The sequence below is a fragment of the Cnephaeus nilssonii genome, assembly GCF_951640355.1.
Source record: "Cnephaeus nilssonii genome assembly, chromosome: 1".
NCBI classification, from domain to species: Eukaryota; Metazoa; Chordata; class Mammalia; order Chiroptera; family Vespertilionidae; genus Cnephaeus; species Cnephaeus nilssonii.
In genome coordinates this window covers 70,934,609-70,954,561 of record NC_137072.1, presented here as the reverse complement: position 1 = coordinate 70,954,561, position 19,953 = coordinate 70,934,609, and the positions used below count along the sequence as shown (strand labels likewise).

General features: G+C 38.2%; 1 protein-coding gene across 2 annotated transcripts in view; it reads right to left on the bottom strand.

Annotated features, from left to right (window-relative positions):
• Positions 1-7,779: 7,779 nt before the first annotated feature.
• The window catches only part of CDKL2 (cyclin dependent kinase like 2), a 33,629-nt gene continuing 21,455 nt past the window's right edge, over positions 7,780-19,953 (bottom strand). Inside the window, exons 11-15 of one of the 2 annotated variants that reach the window (XM_079771817.1) lie at positions 18,260-18,383; positions 17,899-18,005; positions 13,582-13,713; positions 10,067-10,155; positions 7,780-9,911 (exon numbers count right to left, since the gene is read on the bottom strand). In XM_079771817.1, the coding sequence (XP_079627943.1) occupies positions 10,090-10,155; positions 13,582-13,713; positions 17,899-18,005; positions 18,260-18,383 (429 nt within the window). In that variant the 3' untranslated portion in view covers positions 7,780-9,911; positions 10,067-10,089. The remainder of the gene's footprint in view (positions 9,912-10,066; positions 10,156-13,581; positions 13,714-17,898; positions 18,006-18,259; positions 18,384-19,953) is intronic. The other variant, XM_079771816.1, reaches the window with a different exon arrangement.

Below are 19,953 nucleotides of genomic sequence, written 5' to 3'. Positions count from 1 at the left end.
GACTCAGGTACTAGTATCATCTTCAGCCACTAATACCTCAAAGTGAGCTAATTTATCAAATGCGTTCCTCTTAGCATACAAGTGGGATTAGCCGCTTTTGAAGCAATGGGAGTCTGTGGGGAGGGTGTGATGACCTTTAAATTCAACTTTTGCTTTGTGGTAAAAATAGCCTATGCAAGTCTGAAGTTCTAATTATGAGAAAAAGGCATAACCTGAATGCAGTCATCAGACAAACCCAAATTGAGGGACATTTACAAACCAACTGCCCTGTAATCTTCAGAAATGAAGATGTCATGGTAGACAAAGATTAAAGATGATTACAAAGACGCAACCACTAAATGTGATCCTGGAGGTGGGAAGGAAAAGGAGAGATTGCCATGAAAAATATTATTGGGACAAATGTGTTAATGTGGACCATGTGTTAAGTAAAAGTATTATATCAGCATTAAATTTTCTGAATTTGATAATTAGGTAAGAAAACATACTTATGTAAGATCTGAGTATTTAAGGGTAAGGGAGTATGATTTCTACAAATAAATCTCAAATTATTATGGAAAAAAGTGTGTGTGTGTGTGTGTGTGTGTGTGTGTGTGTGTGTGTGTGTGTGTGTGTAAAGAGAGAATAGGAAGAAGGGAGAAATAAAGCAAATGTGGCAAATATTTTTACAATTGGTGTATAATGGGTGAAGGGTACAAGGGAGTTCTTTGTACAGTTATTGCAACTCTTGTGCAGTTTGAAGTTATCTCAAAATGAAAGTAAAATGATACTATTAACCACAACACAGAGGCGTTAGTGACAAGGAGTGCCACCCTGGGTTAGTCATGGGGGAGGAAGTGGTTAGTTTAGGGCCTGGGGACAGATGGAGGAAACGACAGAGTAAGATTAGCCTGGGGGTGGGGGTACAAAGAAAAGGAAGGTTAAAAAGGAGACGGGATCTTGGGGAAACAAAGCTGCGGAACGCTGCATAGCAAGTGCCTAACGTGGCCCGAGAGTGGACAGCAGCACCCCAGGCTGGGCGACCCGCTGGAAAAGGGGAACTTGACCTGGGAGGATGCAGCTCCATGTAGACTTTAAAAACATTTCAGTCTGAGATTTTGGTGTGCATGTAAAATGAAGTTAGATACACTCTTCTGGGTTTGTAACTCATTTTTCCCCCACTGAGATATTTTGTGATTGAAAATTCCAAGTGAAAATGCAATGATTTCTGAAGAAATTTTGTCTGTTGAGTAGTGCCTTACAAACACATCTTTTGTCTTTCCTGTGTTTGTGGTCAGTATCAATAACAGCAAAAGTTTCTGCTTACTATTATCTTTTCATAGTCATTATAAACAAGGAGAACCAAATAATCTTTTGTGGTCGCTGTAAACTTACTGTAATGTTTGGTAACAAACAGAGATCATGCACTCTTGCTAAGGTTAGAGTTAATAATCCATCGCCAGCTTTAGTTTAAATGTTTCTTTGTGCTTTTTAAATAATCCAGCAGTAGAGAATAAACTATCAGCCAAAATCATTTTGGGAGAATAAGAGCAAAACACGGGGTGAGGCAAGGAGGTGGGAAGACAGACCTTTACAAGTTGTGATCTGTTTGTGAAACTTCAAGGGAAGGTCTGAAAACCCTTTATGTTAATACTAGAGGCCCACTGCATGAAATTCGTGCAGGGGATGGGGCAGTCCCTCAGCCCGGCCTGCACCCTCTCACAATCTGGGATCTCTGGCTTCTAACCACTCGCCTGCCTGCCTGATTGCCCCTAACTGCTCTCCTACCTGCCTGATCACCCCTAACTGCCTCTGCCTTACCCCCCGCTGCCGCAGCTTCATCCAGAAGGATATCTGGAATGATGTCTGGAAGGTCATTCGGCTGTCCAGTCTAATTAGCATATTACGCTTTTGTTATTATAGATTTGTTTCTGAGCTGCATCTATTAAATTGGTAAAGTATTACCATGGTGCGTGTGTTTTTAATATGTCTCTCTTCCCCCTTAAATTTTACTTAAAATTTTAAAAATCCTCAATACTTTTTCCTTTGAGATTTTTCTGCCTTCTGGGTTCTTTTTTTTTTTTTTTTAATGTTTAAAAATATGTTGGCATGATAGTTCAAGTCTTAACTAATGATTCAGGTATGATACAATGACTATTGGAATTTAAGGAGTATTAGGCATGCATGTATGGGGAAATATGTTCAAGTATGCTGTTGTGAAATTAAAACTGTAAAGTAGGCAGTGAAAGTGCTTGTATGTTGCTCCGTATGGTAAGAACTAGTCCTGTTGCATCATGTATATTATTACTAAGCATTTCTCTTCTCCTTTACAGCACAAAGAAAGATTTGAATTCTACACTAAAAAAAAAAAAAAAAAATCCCCACAAAATAATTAATCTTAGATTTATCCATGCCTTAAAGATAAGTTAAAAATGAAATCCTATTCCTGCTTCCCACACTACTAACACCCTTGTAATGATTCACACTTTAGTTATACTAAGAGTCATGGGCTGGTTGAGTTGGGACTCTCACGTTCACTGATATTTGGGGGAGGATGGGAAGTATGGTTGGAAGTTTGGGTCTCAAAGGGATCAAGGCATGAGACAACATGAACTTCCACACCACCACCTGGATTGAATTTGAGCCTGGAGATTGGGTCAGTGGTGAGCACCAGATGCTGATAAAAATGCCTTTAAAAGAAATTTTAGGAGACGCTGAACATAGAGCTGCCTTGGGGCCAACATGACAAAGTGTGGCACAGATTAGAGAAAGGGTCCATTCTCCCCCTGCCCCCTGCACAGAACTCACTCCTCTGTCACCCCCCGAAAATAGCAGCAACTTTTGAAAACGTGGGACACAGCGGCGTCTAGTACTCACAGAGGGCACTGTCCACCACAGCCGTGCAGGGGCGCCTTCTGGGGCTTTGTGGGCAGCGTGTGGCCACAGGGACAGCCAAGCAGAGGAAGGACATGTGGGCTGCATGGGCCTGCTCCTGACGGCACATTAAAGCACTGGTAAACTCTGGGGTTTGCTAGTTTCTGAATAAAAATGAAAAAATTAAGAAAAAGACTTATTTTATAGATGTTACCTTGTGACATTTGGAAAACTATTTGAGGAGGTATCTTAGTTTGCTAGTTAGTTAGGACTACTATAATAAAATGCCATAGACTGGGGGTGAGGGGGTCTTTTACAATAGAAGTTTATTCTCTCTCAGTTCTGGAAGCTGAAAGTCCAAGATCAAGGTGTTGGCACACGAATTTGGAGAAAATAAATTCAGCCCATAACCACAGATGTCCAGTTCCATAGTAGGAAGTTCAAACTCCCAGACAAGCTGCATAATCTAGAAAAAGCTGGCTCTAATTTTAAAGAAAACTGTGGTCAGAATGTTCAGGTACTTTTAATAGTTAAAAAAAAAATAAACTACCATTTTCCTTTTTTAAGCCTAGAGCACATTTGACTTATTTTTATAATAAAATGTAAATAGATAACAGGTTCCTATCAGAATCTCTAAGCTTGTTCTAAACAATAGCGAGATAAACAAATCAAGGCTGAGAGGTACAAAAGAGTAGACACAACTGAAACAATTTATTTGGGGCAATCAGTTCTATACATCTCAGCAGCTCCTCAAGTCATCACCAAGGAAACCCACTGAATCATCACAAAATACCTCTAAACTGGAAACAAATGTCCATCAACAATAGAATGGATAAGAACATTTTTATTGTATCATATACTGGAATACTACACAGCCACAAAAATGAAGGGATTGCTGCTTCACGCAGCAGCATAAATTAATCTCATAATTTCATGTGGAGTGAAAGAAGCCAGACTCAAAAGAATGCATTCAACAAGATTCCATTAATATGAAATTCCAGAGCACACAAAAATAATCCCTGGTGGATTATGACTGCTAAGTGAGAGAAAGACAAGTGCTATATGATATCACTTATATGTGGAATCTAAAAATTCAAACTCAGCCTCAGCTGGTTTGGCTCAATGGTCAGAGCATTGGCTTGCAGACTGAAGGGTCCCAGGTTCGATTTGAGTCAAGGGCACATGCCGGGATTGCATGCTCTGTCCCCAGTAGGGCATGTGCAGGAGGCAGCCAATCAATGATTCTCTCTCATCATTGATGTTTCTATCTCTCTCTCCCTCTCCCTTCCTCTCTGAAATTAATAAAAATATATTTAAAATAAATAAATATAAAAATTCAAACTCAGAGAAGCGTGTGGTGGTTACCAAGGGCTGGAGGATAGGGGAAATAAGGAGATATTGGTCAAAGGGTACCAACTTCCAGTTATAAGGTTAATAAGTTCTGGGGATCTAATGCACAGCATGATGATTATGCTAATAATACTATGTTATATATGTGCAAGTTGCTAAGAGAGTAGATCTTAAATCCAGGGTGGAAGTATTAGCTAATGCTATAGTGATAATCATTTTGCAATTTATTAATATACCAAATCAACACATTGTACACCTTTAACTTACATAATGTGATATGTCAATTATACCTCTGCAGTTCAAATAGATTAAGCACTCCTTAATATTGGGCCCTTAAAAATGGAAAAAAGAAGGCTATTTATTGCATGGATAAAAGGAACAGAAAATACCCCTCAGGTCAAATTCGTCACAGGTTTTTAGCATTTTTCCCCTTGGGAAGGATAAGGGTGATAGTGAGTGGGGCTTTACTGCCACCTCCTGGAGCATGGCTTGGCAGCCCTAGGCTGTCCTGGGCAGCGCCAAAGGATTAGGGTGTCACCCCAGGGAAATGGATGTTAAGGCCGATTACAGCCACCCCTAAGTTCAGGTGTTTGAGAACTCTCCTTAAATAACTTCTGTCCATTCCTGCAGAATTGACTTCTCCTTCATCCCTCTAGCAGAGGAGGGAGAAGCGCTGGTCTCTCACTAACTTCTTTCCTTCCAGGACCCATCAGAAGAAAGGGGACCTGACTGCCTTACTTTAGACGAAATAAGAAGAAAAGTGTAATTAAAACTACATTCCTCTGACTAGGTTGCATTTCCCAGTACAAAACAATTTTTGATCCTACAATATAGTTTGAGCCAAACTGTATTATCTGAATCTGGTGTTTGCCTTTGTTTTCAGGAGGTAGGAGACACATCTACAGAGGAGTATCTCCAATAGTCAAGCTAAAATCTGCTTCTTAAATGACCAATAATATCTTTATTCACAGAAGAAGGAACTCAAATGGTCTATAAGTCAGTAATAAGAAAAATATATGGAAGTATATATAACAAGTAGCAATCAAGAAAATGTAAACTAAAGCGAAATAATTTTTACCCATCAAATGGGTGAAAATAAAGATTATTAATATCTAAAATAGTTCCAATATTGGAAATAGATTTTCTCATACAGTGTTGATGACAATGTAAAGTGGTATAGCACTTTTGGAGGATAATTCAGAAGAATCAGTCAAAATCTAAAATGAAACATACCTTTTGCAGCTTCGAACTGTCCACCTCTGGTGAGCATTGCGATGGTTTCGCCAGCATCCATTCTCTTCCCCCTGGGCTTTGAAGGAGCCAGGTGGTTCCATGGGGAGGCTGTGATTGGCCTGAACCAATCAGCATAATCCCATGTCCTTTAGCTCCCATTATTAATTCAGACAAAGGAATTTAACAAAGGCCCACACTAATCAGAACATGCCATGCCCCGGGCTACATGCTCGATTCAAGGTGAGCATATCCAAATTTGGCTTAATCAGAGCGAAGGTTTGTTTGTGGCTGGAGGAATGCACTTCTTCCTCTTTTAAGAGGATAAGGACATGTATAGCTCCAGGAGTCTAAGCGCCCAGAGTTTATATTATCTAAACAAAAAATGTTTTAATTGATTCCAGATCTAAAAACCATGACCATATATTTACTTCAACAAACATGCATGGCTCTATCATTTATTGAGCGACTGACACTGAGTTAATTCCTTAATCTTTCTGAGCCTATTACCTTGCCTGTAAAATATGACTAACATTCCTACCTTCATAAGGAATATTATTACTATCGTCCCATAGGAATTGCTTTGCTAGATGGTATGGAACAGAGATAAAGTGTGGTTCCCAATCTTCAGAAACACAGAAAACGTAGTGGGCAGTGACACTGAGTATTGTTCTTGCACATGTGCCTTCAGAATCTGGCCCTGACTCTTCTGCGGGTGCCTAGGAGCAACTTCATAAACAGATGTTTCTACTTAAAAATATGTCTAGTGGGAGACAGACAAGAAGGTATACATATCAGAAAAGGAATGATAATCCAAGGAAAAAGGCTAAAAACAGGGAAGTAACCAACTGAAACACTGTTGCCATGGGGGGGGAGGGATGGTTTTTAATTCTAGCAGCAATATTAATGGAGATCACTTTCCAGATCCAGAGGCAAGGAGATAGATGAATGAAGATAAACTGACATAAAAACCTGCTCCCTTGAATGATAGAAGATCCTACCCTAACCTATGGATAGGAAAACAGGCTGAATTGAGATATTTTTATTTCATTTTCCTGATTCTTGTTTTCATTCATGTTAGACAACAATACATTTTCAAAAGTTTTGTTAGAACCTTCCTCACTTCCACTGGAGATGCCCCTGCATGACAAAGCAGAACAAGAGGATTGAATAAGGCTACATCTGCCGGGGAAGGGGAGCCGATTTCACTGAGAGCAAAAGGCAATGACATTTTATGGATGGTTTTTTGTTTTGTGAAGAAAATGTCTCAGTGTATAATACATTCGATGTCAGATATCCCCAAACATCTATAAACACAAAGGTCTAAATCACAAGTCACACAAATTACATACAAGTGATAATGAGTGATGTTAAGATTTGGGGCCAGGTATTTCGCAGAAGGACATGTTAAGAAACAAATAGTCCAGCTGGTGTGGCTCAATGGTTGAGCATCAATCTATGAACCAGGAGGTCACAGTTTCATTCCCAGTCAGGGCACATGCCCAGGTTGCGGGCTCGATCCCAGTGGGAGGCGTGCAAGAGGCAGTCAATCAATGATACTCTCTCATCATTGATGTTTCTATCTCTTTCATCTTATCCCTTCCTCTCTGAAATCAATAAAAATATTTTTTAAAAAGAAACAGATAAACTGTATGTTCATTACATTTTCAAATTAGTTCATGTCTAAAGCAATCAAAAGAAAAAATAAAACCATTTAAAAAGCAATGTGAGAACCTAATTTTTCACTCACATAGTGTTAGGGGACCATTTCTAATGTAAAAACACAATACAAAGCAATAGAGAAAAATCCACTTAGTCCAATACACTAGGACTTAAAGCTTTAGGAGCAGTGACCCTAGAATTTCGGATCCTCTGCCAGTGACTCGGTTACATTGAGGAGGGCTCAGAAAACAAGTCGGTCACATTTTTCAATCTAAACTGATTTACAGTTGCTTATAGATCCAGCCTTATATTTTAGCACAATTAAGATAAAGAAACCAATAATGAGAGAGTCACACAAGACAACACATCTTCTACGTTTCCATTTCAATAGGATGCTAGCTAATCTAACCAAGCAGGGGGTTCTCAATCAGGAGAATCAGGTTCTAAGCCTGGGTCTGTCACCACCTTTACCAGGTAGTCTTTACAAGACATGTTACTTGATGACCAGATGGCTTGTATCACTGGCTGTACAAGAAAATTAACTTGTCAGCCCTATATCCTAACTTTCCCCAAAAGAACTGATTATTTCAAACATATTTGTTAAACACCATACAGTGTTCTATACATTGTTTATAGTTTATTAATTAAATAAGTGCAAATAAAAACTATCTATGGAGTTCAATAACATATAATATTTATTAATTGTAAAATATACATACACACAGCAAGCCCATTTACCCACCATTACATATACATATTTCCTATTAGTATGTGACTTAATCATATCCTTGTAAGGAAAGACAAAGTAACCTTAAATTGAAAAAAATAGGATTATTTTAGTTCAGGGTTTATAGCCCCAATTTGCAAAATCTTTCTCAAGTAGTTCTTCCAAGGTTCTAACCAAATACGAGCTTTAAGTCTCAACTTGGACTTATAGTAAATAGTTTTTAGTTCTTTAATTCTAAAGTGCACAAAATGTTTTAATCCATAAAAGATACCTAGAGCAAATACAGAATGAAAAAGGTCTAATCCTAGACCCTCAGACATTGAGGTGATATTTTCACACCAATCTTTAAATAAAACAAACATTAAAATAAACTGGACAGCTACTTGGCTTTTAAGTAGTGTCTGCTTTTTATGCTGTGGTGGCTGTTGACAACATAATTCAAAGTAAAAATAATAATATTTTAATTTGAGGCCTATTAATGCCTATACACAGCATATTAGCCATACCTGGCCTAGTCAAACACCTGGTCAGAGGTTAAAGATAGAGTTTCAAAATCAAGATCAAAGTTTAATTGAGCCACCTACATAGACTTCTACATTGCAGCCCCTTATTTTGCCTCCTGAATGTCCTACTCTTTTGAGGCTCAGGTAAGTATGATTAGAAGTTTAATATTAAGCTCCACAGGGTAGGTAATAGAGAAAAGTGCTAGTAAAATTCCTAGGCTAAGTTCTAGTCAATGTCTTTTGGAAAAAACAACAACATACTATTAATTGGTTAAGGCAAAAGACCCCACACAAATTCTGGTCCCCTTAACAACCATTCTCTAAAACGATAAATGCAGAGCATGACTTGAAACCCAGAAACGAAAAAGCGAGAGCCAAATTGGTTTAACTCTCCCACCTAAAAGTTGAGGACCAGTGTTTTAGGAAAGATGTGTGTCCTGTGGGTTAATAATTTTGCACCTTGGTTACAAGCTTTTGGGAAGGCCTAGGTGTTTGAGGAAATAAGAAGACAGGAATATCTCTGGGATGTTAGAAAGATATTCTATGTAATATCACCTTCAAACTACCAGTGGATAGGAGTAAAGTCCAGAACAAAGTTCATCCCGTGCCCAAAGCCTCTTGGGCTGGGGAGTTCAGCAGGATTCAGCCCAGAGAAGAGTAGCCAGTCATAGTCAGTGGGTAACCCTGCTTCCCATTTCCTGATTTTGCATGTACACCTCTTTTGTCAATGAGAAGGATTCAACTCCAAGGTATACCTACGAAATTCTCCTTTCCCACTCTTGTCCCAATCACATTCCTGCTCACAGGAACATTAGCCCCCGAATCCCACAGTGCAAAGGACTGTCCAGACCCGGCTGTACCAAATCGTTAGAAATAAAAAGGGTTCTTTGCAAAACTTGCATGTAGTGTGGTTCTTAGAAGATCAGCAGAGAGACAGATTCCCATGATGCACTGATCAAACATCAACTATAATCACAGAAACCAAAGAAATACATCTATCCATAGAGAGCAGGCATATATCTTGTTAAAGCCTAGAAACAAGCAAGATTCTTAAATGTGTTTTTATAGTTAGGTTAGGGTAAAGAAAACATTTTTTTTTTTTTTACTGATCCTAGTTTTTTTCATTTTCTTCAACTGATTCTAGTTTTTAGCACCCACATCCACCAAACACACTCCTAAATAAATGTACACATTAATGCAGGTAACACACAAAGTTCAATGCATAAGTAACATAAACTTTTATAATCTTTCTCCCCTTTTTTACTTACTGCTAATCTTGGGTACCTTTAAATACACAACCTACTAATAGTAAATATACACTCATGTAACAAGAACCATATCACTATTCTTTCATTGGATATATCTTGAAATAGCATCAGTGGACTTCAAAGATGATGGGTAACAGTTGGGGAGGACACTTGCCCAATCTTCCTTTGAAACACCTGGGAGTCATTGTCTTTCCTTCTGCAAAACATTTCTCAGAAAATGCAGGCAGTTCAGAAGTAAATGATCAAAACCATGTATATCTCCTCCTGGGATATCAGCACTTTTGTTCCAAGAGAATGTCATCTCAAGCGCTAGAGCAGCATCTAAAAGCACAGGAGGAATACATGCCACCAAATATTTTACATAAAATCTTTCTAGATTTCTATCCTACTTGTTTTCTCACATTATATTTACAAATATACAAAATATTTCCCAAAAAAAAGGCTACACAGCTTTAAATATGGGGAAGAAAACCTACCCCGTTCAGAACCAAACTGACATTCAGTGCTGGTGCTCCATCCAAGGTAAATCAGCCTCCGAATCCTCTGGCAGGGGAGATCCTGGTACCTATAAATTCATAATCCAGCATTATAGATTCCTAGTCATTATACATCCCACTCCCTGTAAACCCCTATTTTTGTTGTTCAGTTACCAGATGTTTAAAATTAACTATTCATAGCTCAAATTACTTGCACAAAAGATGAAGTAAGGGGATGTTATTTTTTTTACCTCTTTGTTGATACATATATTAAAGTGTACTTTGGATGTGCCAGGGCAGTACTAACCCATTACAAACCCCCTCTCCTACTTATTCTAAAACAAACAATCAAAACAAAGAAAGAAACATTTGGGGAAAATACAAAAAAAAAAAAAAGAAAAAAAAAGCCCACTAAGGATTAAGGAGAGGAGTCAAAAATTTGAAGATGTGGCCTTTCATGTGGGGGTAGGTTTCCAATTTTGTTTTTTCCTCCTGTGGCTTTGCCCTAGTCCCAGAGTAGTGAGGAAGTGCAGCAGGCTAAAAGACTGGAAGAAACCCCATCTTTACAGAGAAACCAGGAAAAGGAATCCCTGCAGGCCAAAAAGGATGGGGGGAATTCTGAAGGGACGAGAACTAGAAAAAGGGGTCCTCTAATTCTGTATATTAGCCGTAGAAGTCTCAGTCCAACTCCTGAGATATGCACATGGGAGAGCTTTAGACCAGCACAGCAAAGGCTTACAGAACTAAACTGAGATTTGAATCACTTGCACAAGTCTCCTGAACTACACAAGTACAGGACAGGTGCAAACCAGGATAAGAAAGACTTAGAGAACTGATATTTGTACCACCTCTCACAGAAGCGAAGGCAGAATTTACAATGTGAACCACACTTGGGTGACTTCCTGCTAAAACAAAAAATTCAACGTTTTCCAGAGTATTATAGCAGAACCCTGAGGCTACACAATATAATATCCACAATGTCCTAGATATAATCCAAAAATACTGGACATAAAGACATCCAGGAAAATGTGATCAAGTCAATCAACAAATATCAATCCTGAGGTGGTCCAGATGTTGGGATAAATATATATATATAGTGTGTGTGTGTGTGTGTGTGTGTTTGTATACTTATTTTTAAGTAGCCATTATAACTATGGTATATGAGATGAAAGAAGACATAATGAAATGAAGGCTCAGGAATTCTTAGTAGAAGAGTAGAACTCTAAAACTGTCTAGAACTAAGTAGATATTTAGTATTAAAAAACAGTACTGAAATTTTTAAACTTCACTGGATGGGCTTAATAGCGGAATGCAAATGACAAAGTAGAGAGTCAAAAAACTACAGATCAATAGAAATGACCCAGTCTTAAGAATAAAGAGAAAAAAGATTGATGAGCATGAACAGATCCTCAGGAACCTGTGAGAAAATACCAAAAGGTCTAACATATATGTCACTGGAATCTCAGAAGGAGAAAAGAGATTGTGGCAGAAAAAAATTTTTTGAAAAAATAAGGTCTATGAACTTCCCCAATTAGGTATAAGTTTACTGATTTAAGAAGCTCAGAAAACCCCAAACAGGATACATTAAAAAAAACAAAAAAAAAACAACAACTATGCCTAGACATATTATACTCAAACTAATGAACACAAAAGATAAAGATTAAATCTTGAGAACAGCCAGAGAAAAATAAAACATTACATACAGGAGAATAATTATTCAAATACCTGAGCATTTCCCCCAAGAAATCACAGAAATCAGAAAAGAGGAATAACATCCTTATAGTCCTGAGAGAGAAAAAAATTTTAAACAACCTACCAACTCAAATTTTATATCCAACAAAAATATACTTCAGGAACAAAAGCAAAATAAAGTCATTCTCAAATGAAGGAAAACTAAGAGTTTATCACCATCTGACCTACTCTGCAAGAATTGCAAGAAGTAAGTTTTTCCTGTGGAAGGAAAATACCAGAAAATAAAACTGTAATCTTTAAGAAAAAAGAAAAAACAGAAATGGTAAGTAGATAGGAAAATATAGACTACTTTTTTCTCATAAATTGTTTAAAATATTTATGACTGCTTAAAGCAAAATGTATGACAGTGTAGTGGAGTTTTCAATGTATGTAAGTAAAATATATATGATTAACTCTAACATAAAGTTCAGGTTGGTGGCCCAGCCATAGTGGCTCAGTTGATTGAGTGTCGTCCTGTGCACCAAAAGGTTGCCGGTTCAATTCCTGGTCAGGGCACTTATCTACCTAGATTGTGGGTTCAATTCCCAGGTAGATCGCGCATGGAAGGCAACCAAGTGATGTTTCTCTCTCACATCAATGTTTCTCTCTCTCCCTTCCTCTCTCCAAGTATGTCCTTGGGTGAGAATAAATAAATAAAATTCTTTCAAAAAAAGTTCAGGTTGGTGGGAAGGGAAATATATTTGCAAGGTTTTTACATTTATAAGTGGCCTAATATTTTCTATAAGTAGACTGTGAAAATCCTACATAATAAAATGGTAATATGTAAATTACCATCACTCCGCTACGCCCACGATTGGGCCAGCAGGAGGCGCAGGGGGCGGGACTCAGGGTGGCCGGGGTAGCTGATTGGGCCAGCAGGACGCTGAGCTCGCGGCGCCAGTGGCGCCGCGAGCTCAGCGTCTGTGCCATGGCTGCGCCAGAGGCTTTCGGAAGGCCTGGTGCACCGGCGGACAGCCGGCCAGCTCCCCCGCGATCAAAAGCCAAAGCGGGGGAGCTGGCCGGCTGTCTACTCCGGCACAAGGCCTTTCGAAAGCCTCCGCCGCGTGCACCAGGTGCATGATTAAATCATGCACTGGGCCTCTAGTTATATATATAAAAACATGTAGTTGTGTATATAAGTACACACACACACATATATATACTGTATATATACTGTAACCCCTAGATCAATGGCTAAAAAAATAATACAAAGAGATATCCCCCAAAAGTCAACACTAAAGATATTTAAATATGAAAGAAGACTGGAAAAGGAAAACAGAGGAACAAATAAGAAACAAATAAGAAAAAAAGAAAACAGAGCTAGACCCAAACATATCAATAATCACATTAAATGTTAATGGCCTAAATATTCAGTGCTAGTCAGAATTCTAAAGATATCCCCTTAAGATGCCTATCCCTGGTTAGTCAATCAAACTAATTTAGTTTCTGTATGAAGGGTCTTTGCACATGAAATTGATGTTACTAATCAGCTGACCCTAAAGTAGAGAGATTATCCTGGTGGGCCCAATGTAATCACATCATCCTTAAAAGCAGAAGAGTGAGTCAGAGAGATGAGGCAGAAGATGAGGTAAGAGAGATTCAAAGAATAAAAATAAAAAATCCAGCTAATGTTGCTGTCTTTGAAGATGGTGGAACTGAGCCATGGTTCCCAGGAATGTGGGTAGCCTCTAGAAGTCGAGAACAATCCCTGGGGATCAGCCAGGAAAGAAACAGGGACAAGGAAACAGGTCCCACACCACATGGAACTGAATTCCGCCAACAACCTGAAGGAGCCTGGAAACGGATTCTCCCCTAGAGCCTCCAGAAAGAAATGCAGCCCTGCTGACATCTGGATTTCGGCCTGTGAGACTCTGAAGGAGAGAAGCAGCTTGGCCCGGGCTTCTGGCCCATGGAAACTGTGAAATAATAAATGGATATTGTTTTTAGTTGGAGTAATTTTTATCGGCAATAGAAAACTAATACACATTCCAATTAAAAGAATTGGAATTGACAGAATGGATACAAAGGAAAGATCCTACTTATATGCTGTTGACAAAAGGAACACTGTATAAAAACCAGATAGTTGAAAGTAAATCAAAAGTAAAAAGATATACCGTGGAAACATAAGTATAAGTAGGCTGGAGTGTCTATTTTAATCTCAGACAAAATAGACTTCAAGGCCCAGAGTACTATGAGAGTTAAAGAGAGACATCTCATAATAATAAAAGGGACATGTATCAGGAAGACAACACAATTTAAGTGTGCATGTAATTAAAAAGAGATTAAAATACACTAAGCAAAAATAAACAGAAAAAAGAGAAAAACAGACAATTCCACAATCGTCATAAAAGATTTTGACAGTACTCTTTCAGTAACTGATAGAAGTAAACAACAACAAAATCATTAAGGACATAGGAGATCTGAACAACACTATCAACCACCTTAGTTTAATTTCACATTTATAGAACATTATATCCAACAACTAAAAAATACACATATTTGCCCTAACCAGTTTGGCTCAGTGGATAGAGCGTCGGCCTGCAGACTCAAGGGTCCCAGGTTCGATTCTGGTCAAGGGCATGTACCTTGGTTGCGGGCACATACCCAGTAGGGAGTGTGCAGGAGGCAGCTGATCAATGTTCTCTCTCATCGATGTTTCTAGCTCTCTATCCCTCTCCCTTCCTCTCTGTAAAAAATCAATAAAATATATTTTTTTAAAAATACACATATTTTCAAGGGAACAAGTTTAATTTACCAATATAGACCATATGCTGGACTATAAAACACATCTCAATGAATCTAAAAGGATTAAATTCATACAAAGTATATTCTCTAACCACATGGAATTAAATTATAAATCGATAATAACAAAATACCCAGGGAAACTCCAAATATCTAACCATTAAACAAACATTTTTAAGTAATTCATGGGTTAAAGAATAAATTACGTGGGAAATAAAAAAAATGTTTGGACTGAATGATAATGTAATAACAGCATATCAAAATTTGTGGGATAAAGCTAAAACCATGCTTACAGGAAAAAACATGTAGTTGTGTGCATAAGTACATAACATGTATAAGTGTGTGTGTGTGCGGGGGGGGGGGGGCGGGCGAGGGATTATGCAACACTTTACTTACAAAAATCTATCTTACAGATTTTTCCAAAAGGTACAAATAGACTTTTATAAAGGTGAAAAGTTTTGTGTTATGTACAGAAATGAAACATAGTTCAATGTATTCTTAAAAATAAAGTAAGAGTGCAGGGCAAGTCACACCGCCTACCAGAAGGTCTTTTGCTTTCAGTCTTCTGGTGTTTCTCTTTCCTTCAGATTTTCTGTACATAAGCTCATGTTATTTTGGTGTTAATTTGTGATTTTTTAAAATATATTTTATTGATTTTTTTACAGAGAGGAAGGGAGAGGGACAGAGAGCCAGAAACATCGATGAGAGAGAAACATCAACCAGCTGCCTCCTGCACACCCCCCACCGGGGATGTGCCCGCAACCAATGTACATGCCCCTGACCGGAATCGAACCCGGGACCCTTCAGTCCGCAGACCGACACTCTATCTACTGAGCCAAACCGGTTTCGGCTAATTTGTGATTTTTGTTACACCGACTTTCTCCTTTATTATAGTTTAAATACAACTGGAAATTAAGCAAGTAACTTGAGACTAAACATGCAGAACCAGTTTATATGTATAAAGCGATTAGTTCAGCCCAGCCGGCATGGCTCAGTGGATGAGCATCAACCCCTGAACCAAGAGGTAACCAGTGTGATTTCTGGTCAGGGCACATGCCCTGGGTGAAGGTCCCAAACCAAGTAGGGGGCATGCAGGAAGCAGCCGATCGGTGTTTCTCTCTCTCATCAATGTTTCAATCTCTCTACCCCTCTCCCTTCCTCTCTCTCTAAAATCAATAAAAACATATTAAAAAAAGATTAGTTCAAAACAACAAATAAAAACCTTTTCTTCCATTGACTGAAACTAGATTTGGTTATGTCAACCCTGAAAAGTGCTTTTGGACCATAGTGCACTCTCTAAGAGCAAATGAAAAATTCTGCACCTTTAAAATGCACATTAAATTTAAGTTTAAAAGTATGCAAGGAATTTATTGAGACTCTATAGTTACCAGATGTTAAATCTGTGACAGTGATTCATCTTTATACAACAGGAATTTGTTTAGTTTTGATAATGTTGCTACAGAAATTGTCAGCAAGAGATAAGGCAAAGCAACAGCAGTCAATAAACCCTTTTTCTCAGTATCACTGGGTAACCGTCTCTGTAATTTATCCTCAACAATATTATTCCCCTTGTTTAGAGAGCTCTACAAAATTATTTAAGGAGTAACATAGTTAAGGAGAAAAGGGTATTCACATAGATAAAGAAGCAACATAGAGTTTCTCTATTAAATTAAATGGAAATGCTTAAAAAATGAGAATGGAGAATTTCACTCTAAAACAAAAGTTTCCAAGCATCAAGCAAAGGTGAGAAATCTGGAAAAGTAAAAGTGAAGTACAATGATACATATCCAAAGTTTGTAGCAAGTTCTGGTTGGCTCAGGAGATTTAAAAATTTGCCGGTTTCCTCAATGTGAAAATGAGCGATATGACTGTTGTTGCTATAAAAGTAGCAGAAACAGCCGAAACCGGTTTGGCTCAGTGGATAGAGCATCGGCCTGCGGACTCAAGGGTCCCAGGTTCGATTCCGGCCAAGGGCATGTACCTTGGTTGCGGGCACATCCCCAGTAGGGGGTGTGTAGGAGGCAACTGATTGATGTTTCTCTCTCATTGATGTTTCTAGCTCTCTATCCCTCTCCCTTCCTCTCTGTAAAAAATCAATAAAATATATATTTTTTAAAAAAGTAGCAGAAACATAAATAGTCTTAAGAGCTAAGAGAAATTATAGAAAAAGATGACTGTAGTAATAGCAAATCTTTAACATGGATGAAGTGAATCATCTTGGGGAAAAGTGTCAGACAATACATTTTAAAGGAATAAAAACAGTTTCAGAGTTATACTCTTTGAAAGATAGATTATAATTTTGGGGCTAATGCAGTGAAATACTATAAGCTACAACAAAACCTGTAGTTATATAAAAGCCATAATTAGGCTACACACACACACACACACACACACACACACACACACACACACACATTTTTAATCACAAAACATTGATTACTGTAAACTGTGAAATGTTAATATAAACATACTAGAGACCCGGTGCATGAAATTAGTGCATGGGGGAGGGGGGTATGGTCCTTCAGCCCAGTCTGTGCCCTCTCGCAATCCGGGACCCCTCGGGGGTTGTCGGATCTAAACCAGCAGTCAGACATCCCTCTCACAATCCAGGATGCTGCATGCACCAGTGACCATACTTTTCATACAGGTGAAAGGCATCTTGCTGTTGTATGGACAGCTACATTTTTTTGCCCTGATTATAAAAAGTAGTATATAACATGATCCTTCTGAGGCAGTACTACCATTTTCCCCATCTTATGGGTGGAAAAACTGAAGCAGAGAGAAGTTAAGTAATTGGCTTGGTCACACAGTTGTAAGTGTCAGAATCAGGACTGACCACAAAATGTGCAAGTCAGAGTCCATGCATGTCATCGCTGCATCATCCTGTTTTTTCAGTGTTAGAGTAGCCTTGCCAGGTTTTAATTTTTAAATCTAAGAGACTGTTCCCAATATATAGGGTAGGGTCCCTAGGTCTGGCCAGCAATCAGGGCCATCTTTAGGGAGATCGGTGGGCAGGGTGATCGCCTACCCCCCGCCCCCGGCACCCACCGGCCGCCCCCCCCCATCACCACTGCCGGTTGCCTCCCTCTCGGGGGGGCGGCGGGGGGGGGGGGCAGTGTGCATCATAGTGACCGATCGTTCCGCTGTTCTGTCGATTTGCATATTAGGGTTTTATTATATAGAATATGTCATAGAGATACTAAGTTTAATGAACCATAATACACAATTTAACAAGCAAAATTTTATAGATCCCACCAATAAACCTTCCCAATCCTTAAGAGCAAACTCTCCCTAAGGAACTTGAACAGGAAATATGAGAGACACCGGAGCTCCACACAACCTACAGAGAATTTCTGTACCTGATGCAGTGTAACACTGGAGGCATGCAAGTCAATAGCAGCCAGAGAAGGAATTTGAGATTCTGAAAGATTTTTGTTCTCTTTCCTCATTTGCCTGGAATTTCGAGCTGCACAAAAATAACCATAAGCACAGTGAAAAAAAAAAGACATTTTTGTTAGTATTTCACATTCTGTATCTGTCCCTTTGTATGTAGTACTTGTTATACATATTTACATACATAAAAATGTGAAATTACTATGAGTTTTTGATATTCTGTTCATTTAACATACATGTATGAGTTTTTGATATTCTGATCATTTCACATACATTTTAAACAATGCAAACAAAAGGGCTGACAAGGTAAAAGCATTGTAAACATACCTATGCCTTCCAAGGCTCTCAGTTCAGGGAGATGATTATAGTTTAATTCAGGCAAATGGACATCTGTCTTTGCGTATTCTCTTCTTTTCTTATTTGCCTGAAGGAGGCTCTTTTCACTAGTGATCTAATATCATCAGAATGATTAACACAAATGAATTAGCTTCCAGGTAAACTGGGCTTGCCCCTTTTCTAACTACTGTAGTCATAGCCTAAAATGTATGGATTTGAAGATCTGGAATAATACAATATTTGAAAAACGTAAGTAACACAAAAGAAACAATTTCACCTAGTTATTTCAAACCTCTCCCTCAGTAAATGTATTAAAATTGCTACCAAGAGATTACTGGTTGATATGAGTTTCTCCTTCTCCCTCTCCCAGCCTTCAGGTAAGTCCGGGCAATCAGTAAAAGGTTAGCAGATGGGCATCAGGCCAGTAAGGTCAGGCCTTAGGACACTTGCTGAGCTTTTCAGCATATAGTTGCTTAATTCTGAGCAGTTTATCTTGCCATGTATATCACATGTCCTAGGTTGTTTTTTGCTTTTCCAACATAATCTTGCTGCTCATTTTAAAAACATTTGTCCTTGTCCTGCTCCTCAGAGTTACCACATACTATCTCCTAGTTACACAGTTGTTAAATAAAAATGTAAGCTTCCAAGGCAGGGATCTGTGCTTTGTTTCCTCACTGCTCTCCCTCACACCTAGAACAGTGTCTAGCAAGTTGAAACTGCTCAAGAAATGCAAATGAATTCTTCCAGGGAAAGGGAGGTATGAACATATTCCCCAAAAAAGTATTGAATTACAACTTCAATTATTTTCCAAATCTTAATATTATTACTTCATAGTTGATAAAGTCTGAGAAATAATAAAGTGAAGAATAGTAGGAGCACTTCAACTCTGCACCTTTATGGATTTGACATTTTTCTGTTTCATTTGAGAATGACAGAAAGTCTATATTCTTTTCTACATTTTCAGAACAGGTAATATATACAGTGTGTGATTTTCTTAAAAACACACACACCTCTATATAATGAAATCATACATGTGTTTTACATATGTATGTATGTATAATGAACTATACACATAAACACTTATAATGACAGTGTTAAGCCATTGAGGTTCCTTGATGTCTCAAATTTAATATTCTGTGAATTATGCCACTCTGCCTCCCACAAAGTCTTCAAAAGTCCTGAAGTGAGAGTTTGCGTTTCTTTCTTTTGGATGTTTCTGTTTGTTCTTTTAATAGAATAAGTACTAAGGCTCTTGGCTCAAGTCAGCTACAAAATAGAATAATTAGTTCAAAAAAATTATCTGCAAATGCAAAAATAAATAAATAAACAAATAAATGAATAAATACGTCCAAACTACCATATTTACATAGTCAAACAGTGGCAAGTAAAATGCATAAAAGATGTTTATAATAATATATTTATTATTGATCTTCAACCAAGAACTTGAAGAAAGTTTAGGCTTAGCTCTGCTTCCATTAATTTTCCAGTGGATATTCCCCCCACTAATCTTTACCTCCTTTTTTAATTGCCTGTTCCAAGAAGGATAAACAGAAATAAGATCTAAAATTACTAGCCAGTGATGGTTATGCAATGCCTGAAAGAAGGCTGATATCAATTCCAGAAAAATGGTATTGAGCCAACTATTTGGAATAGCCTAGCTGAGCAAAAGAATCTTCAAAGCAGAG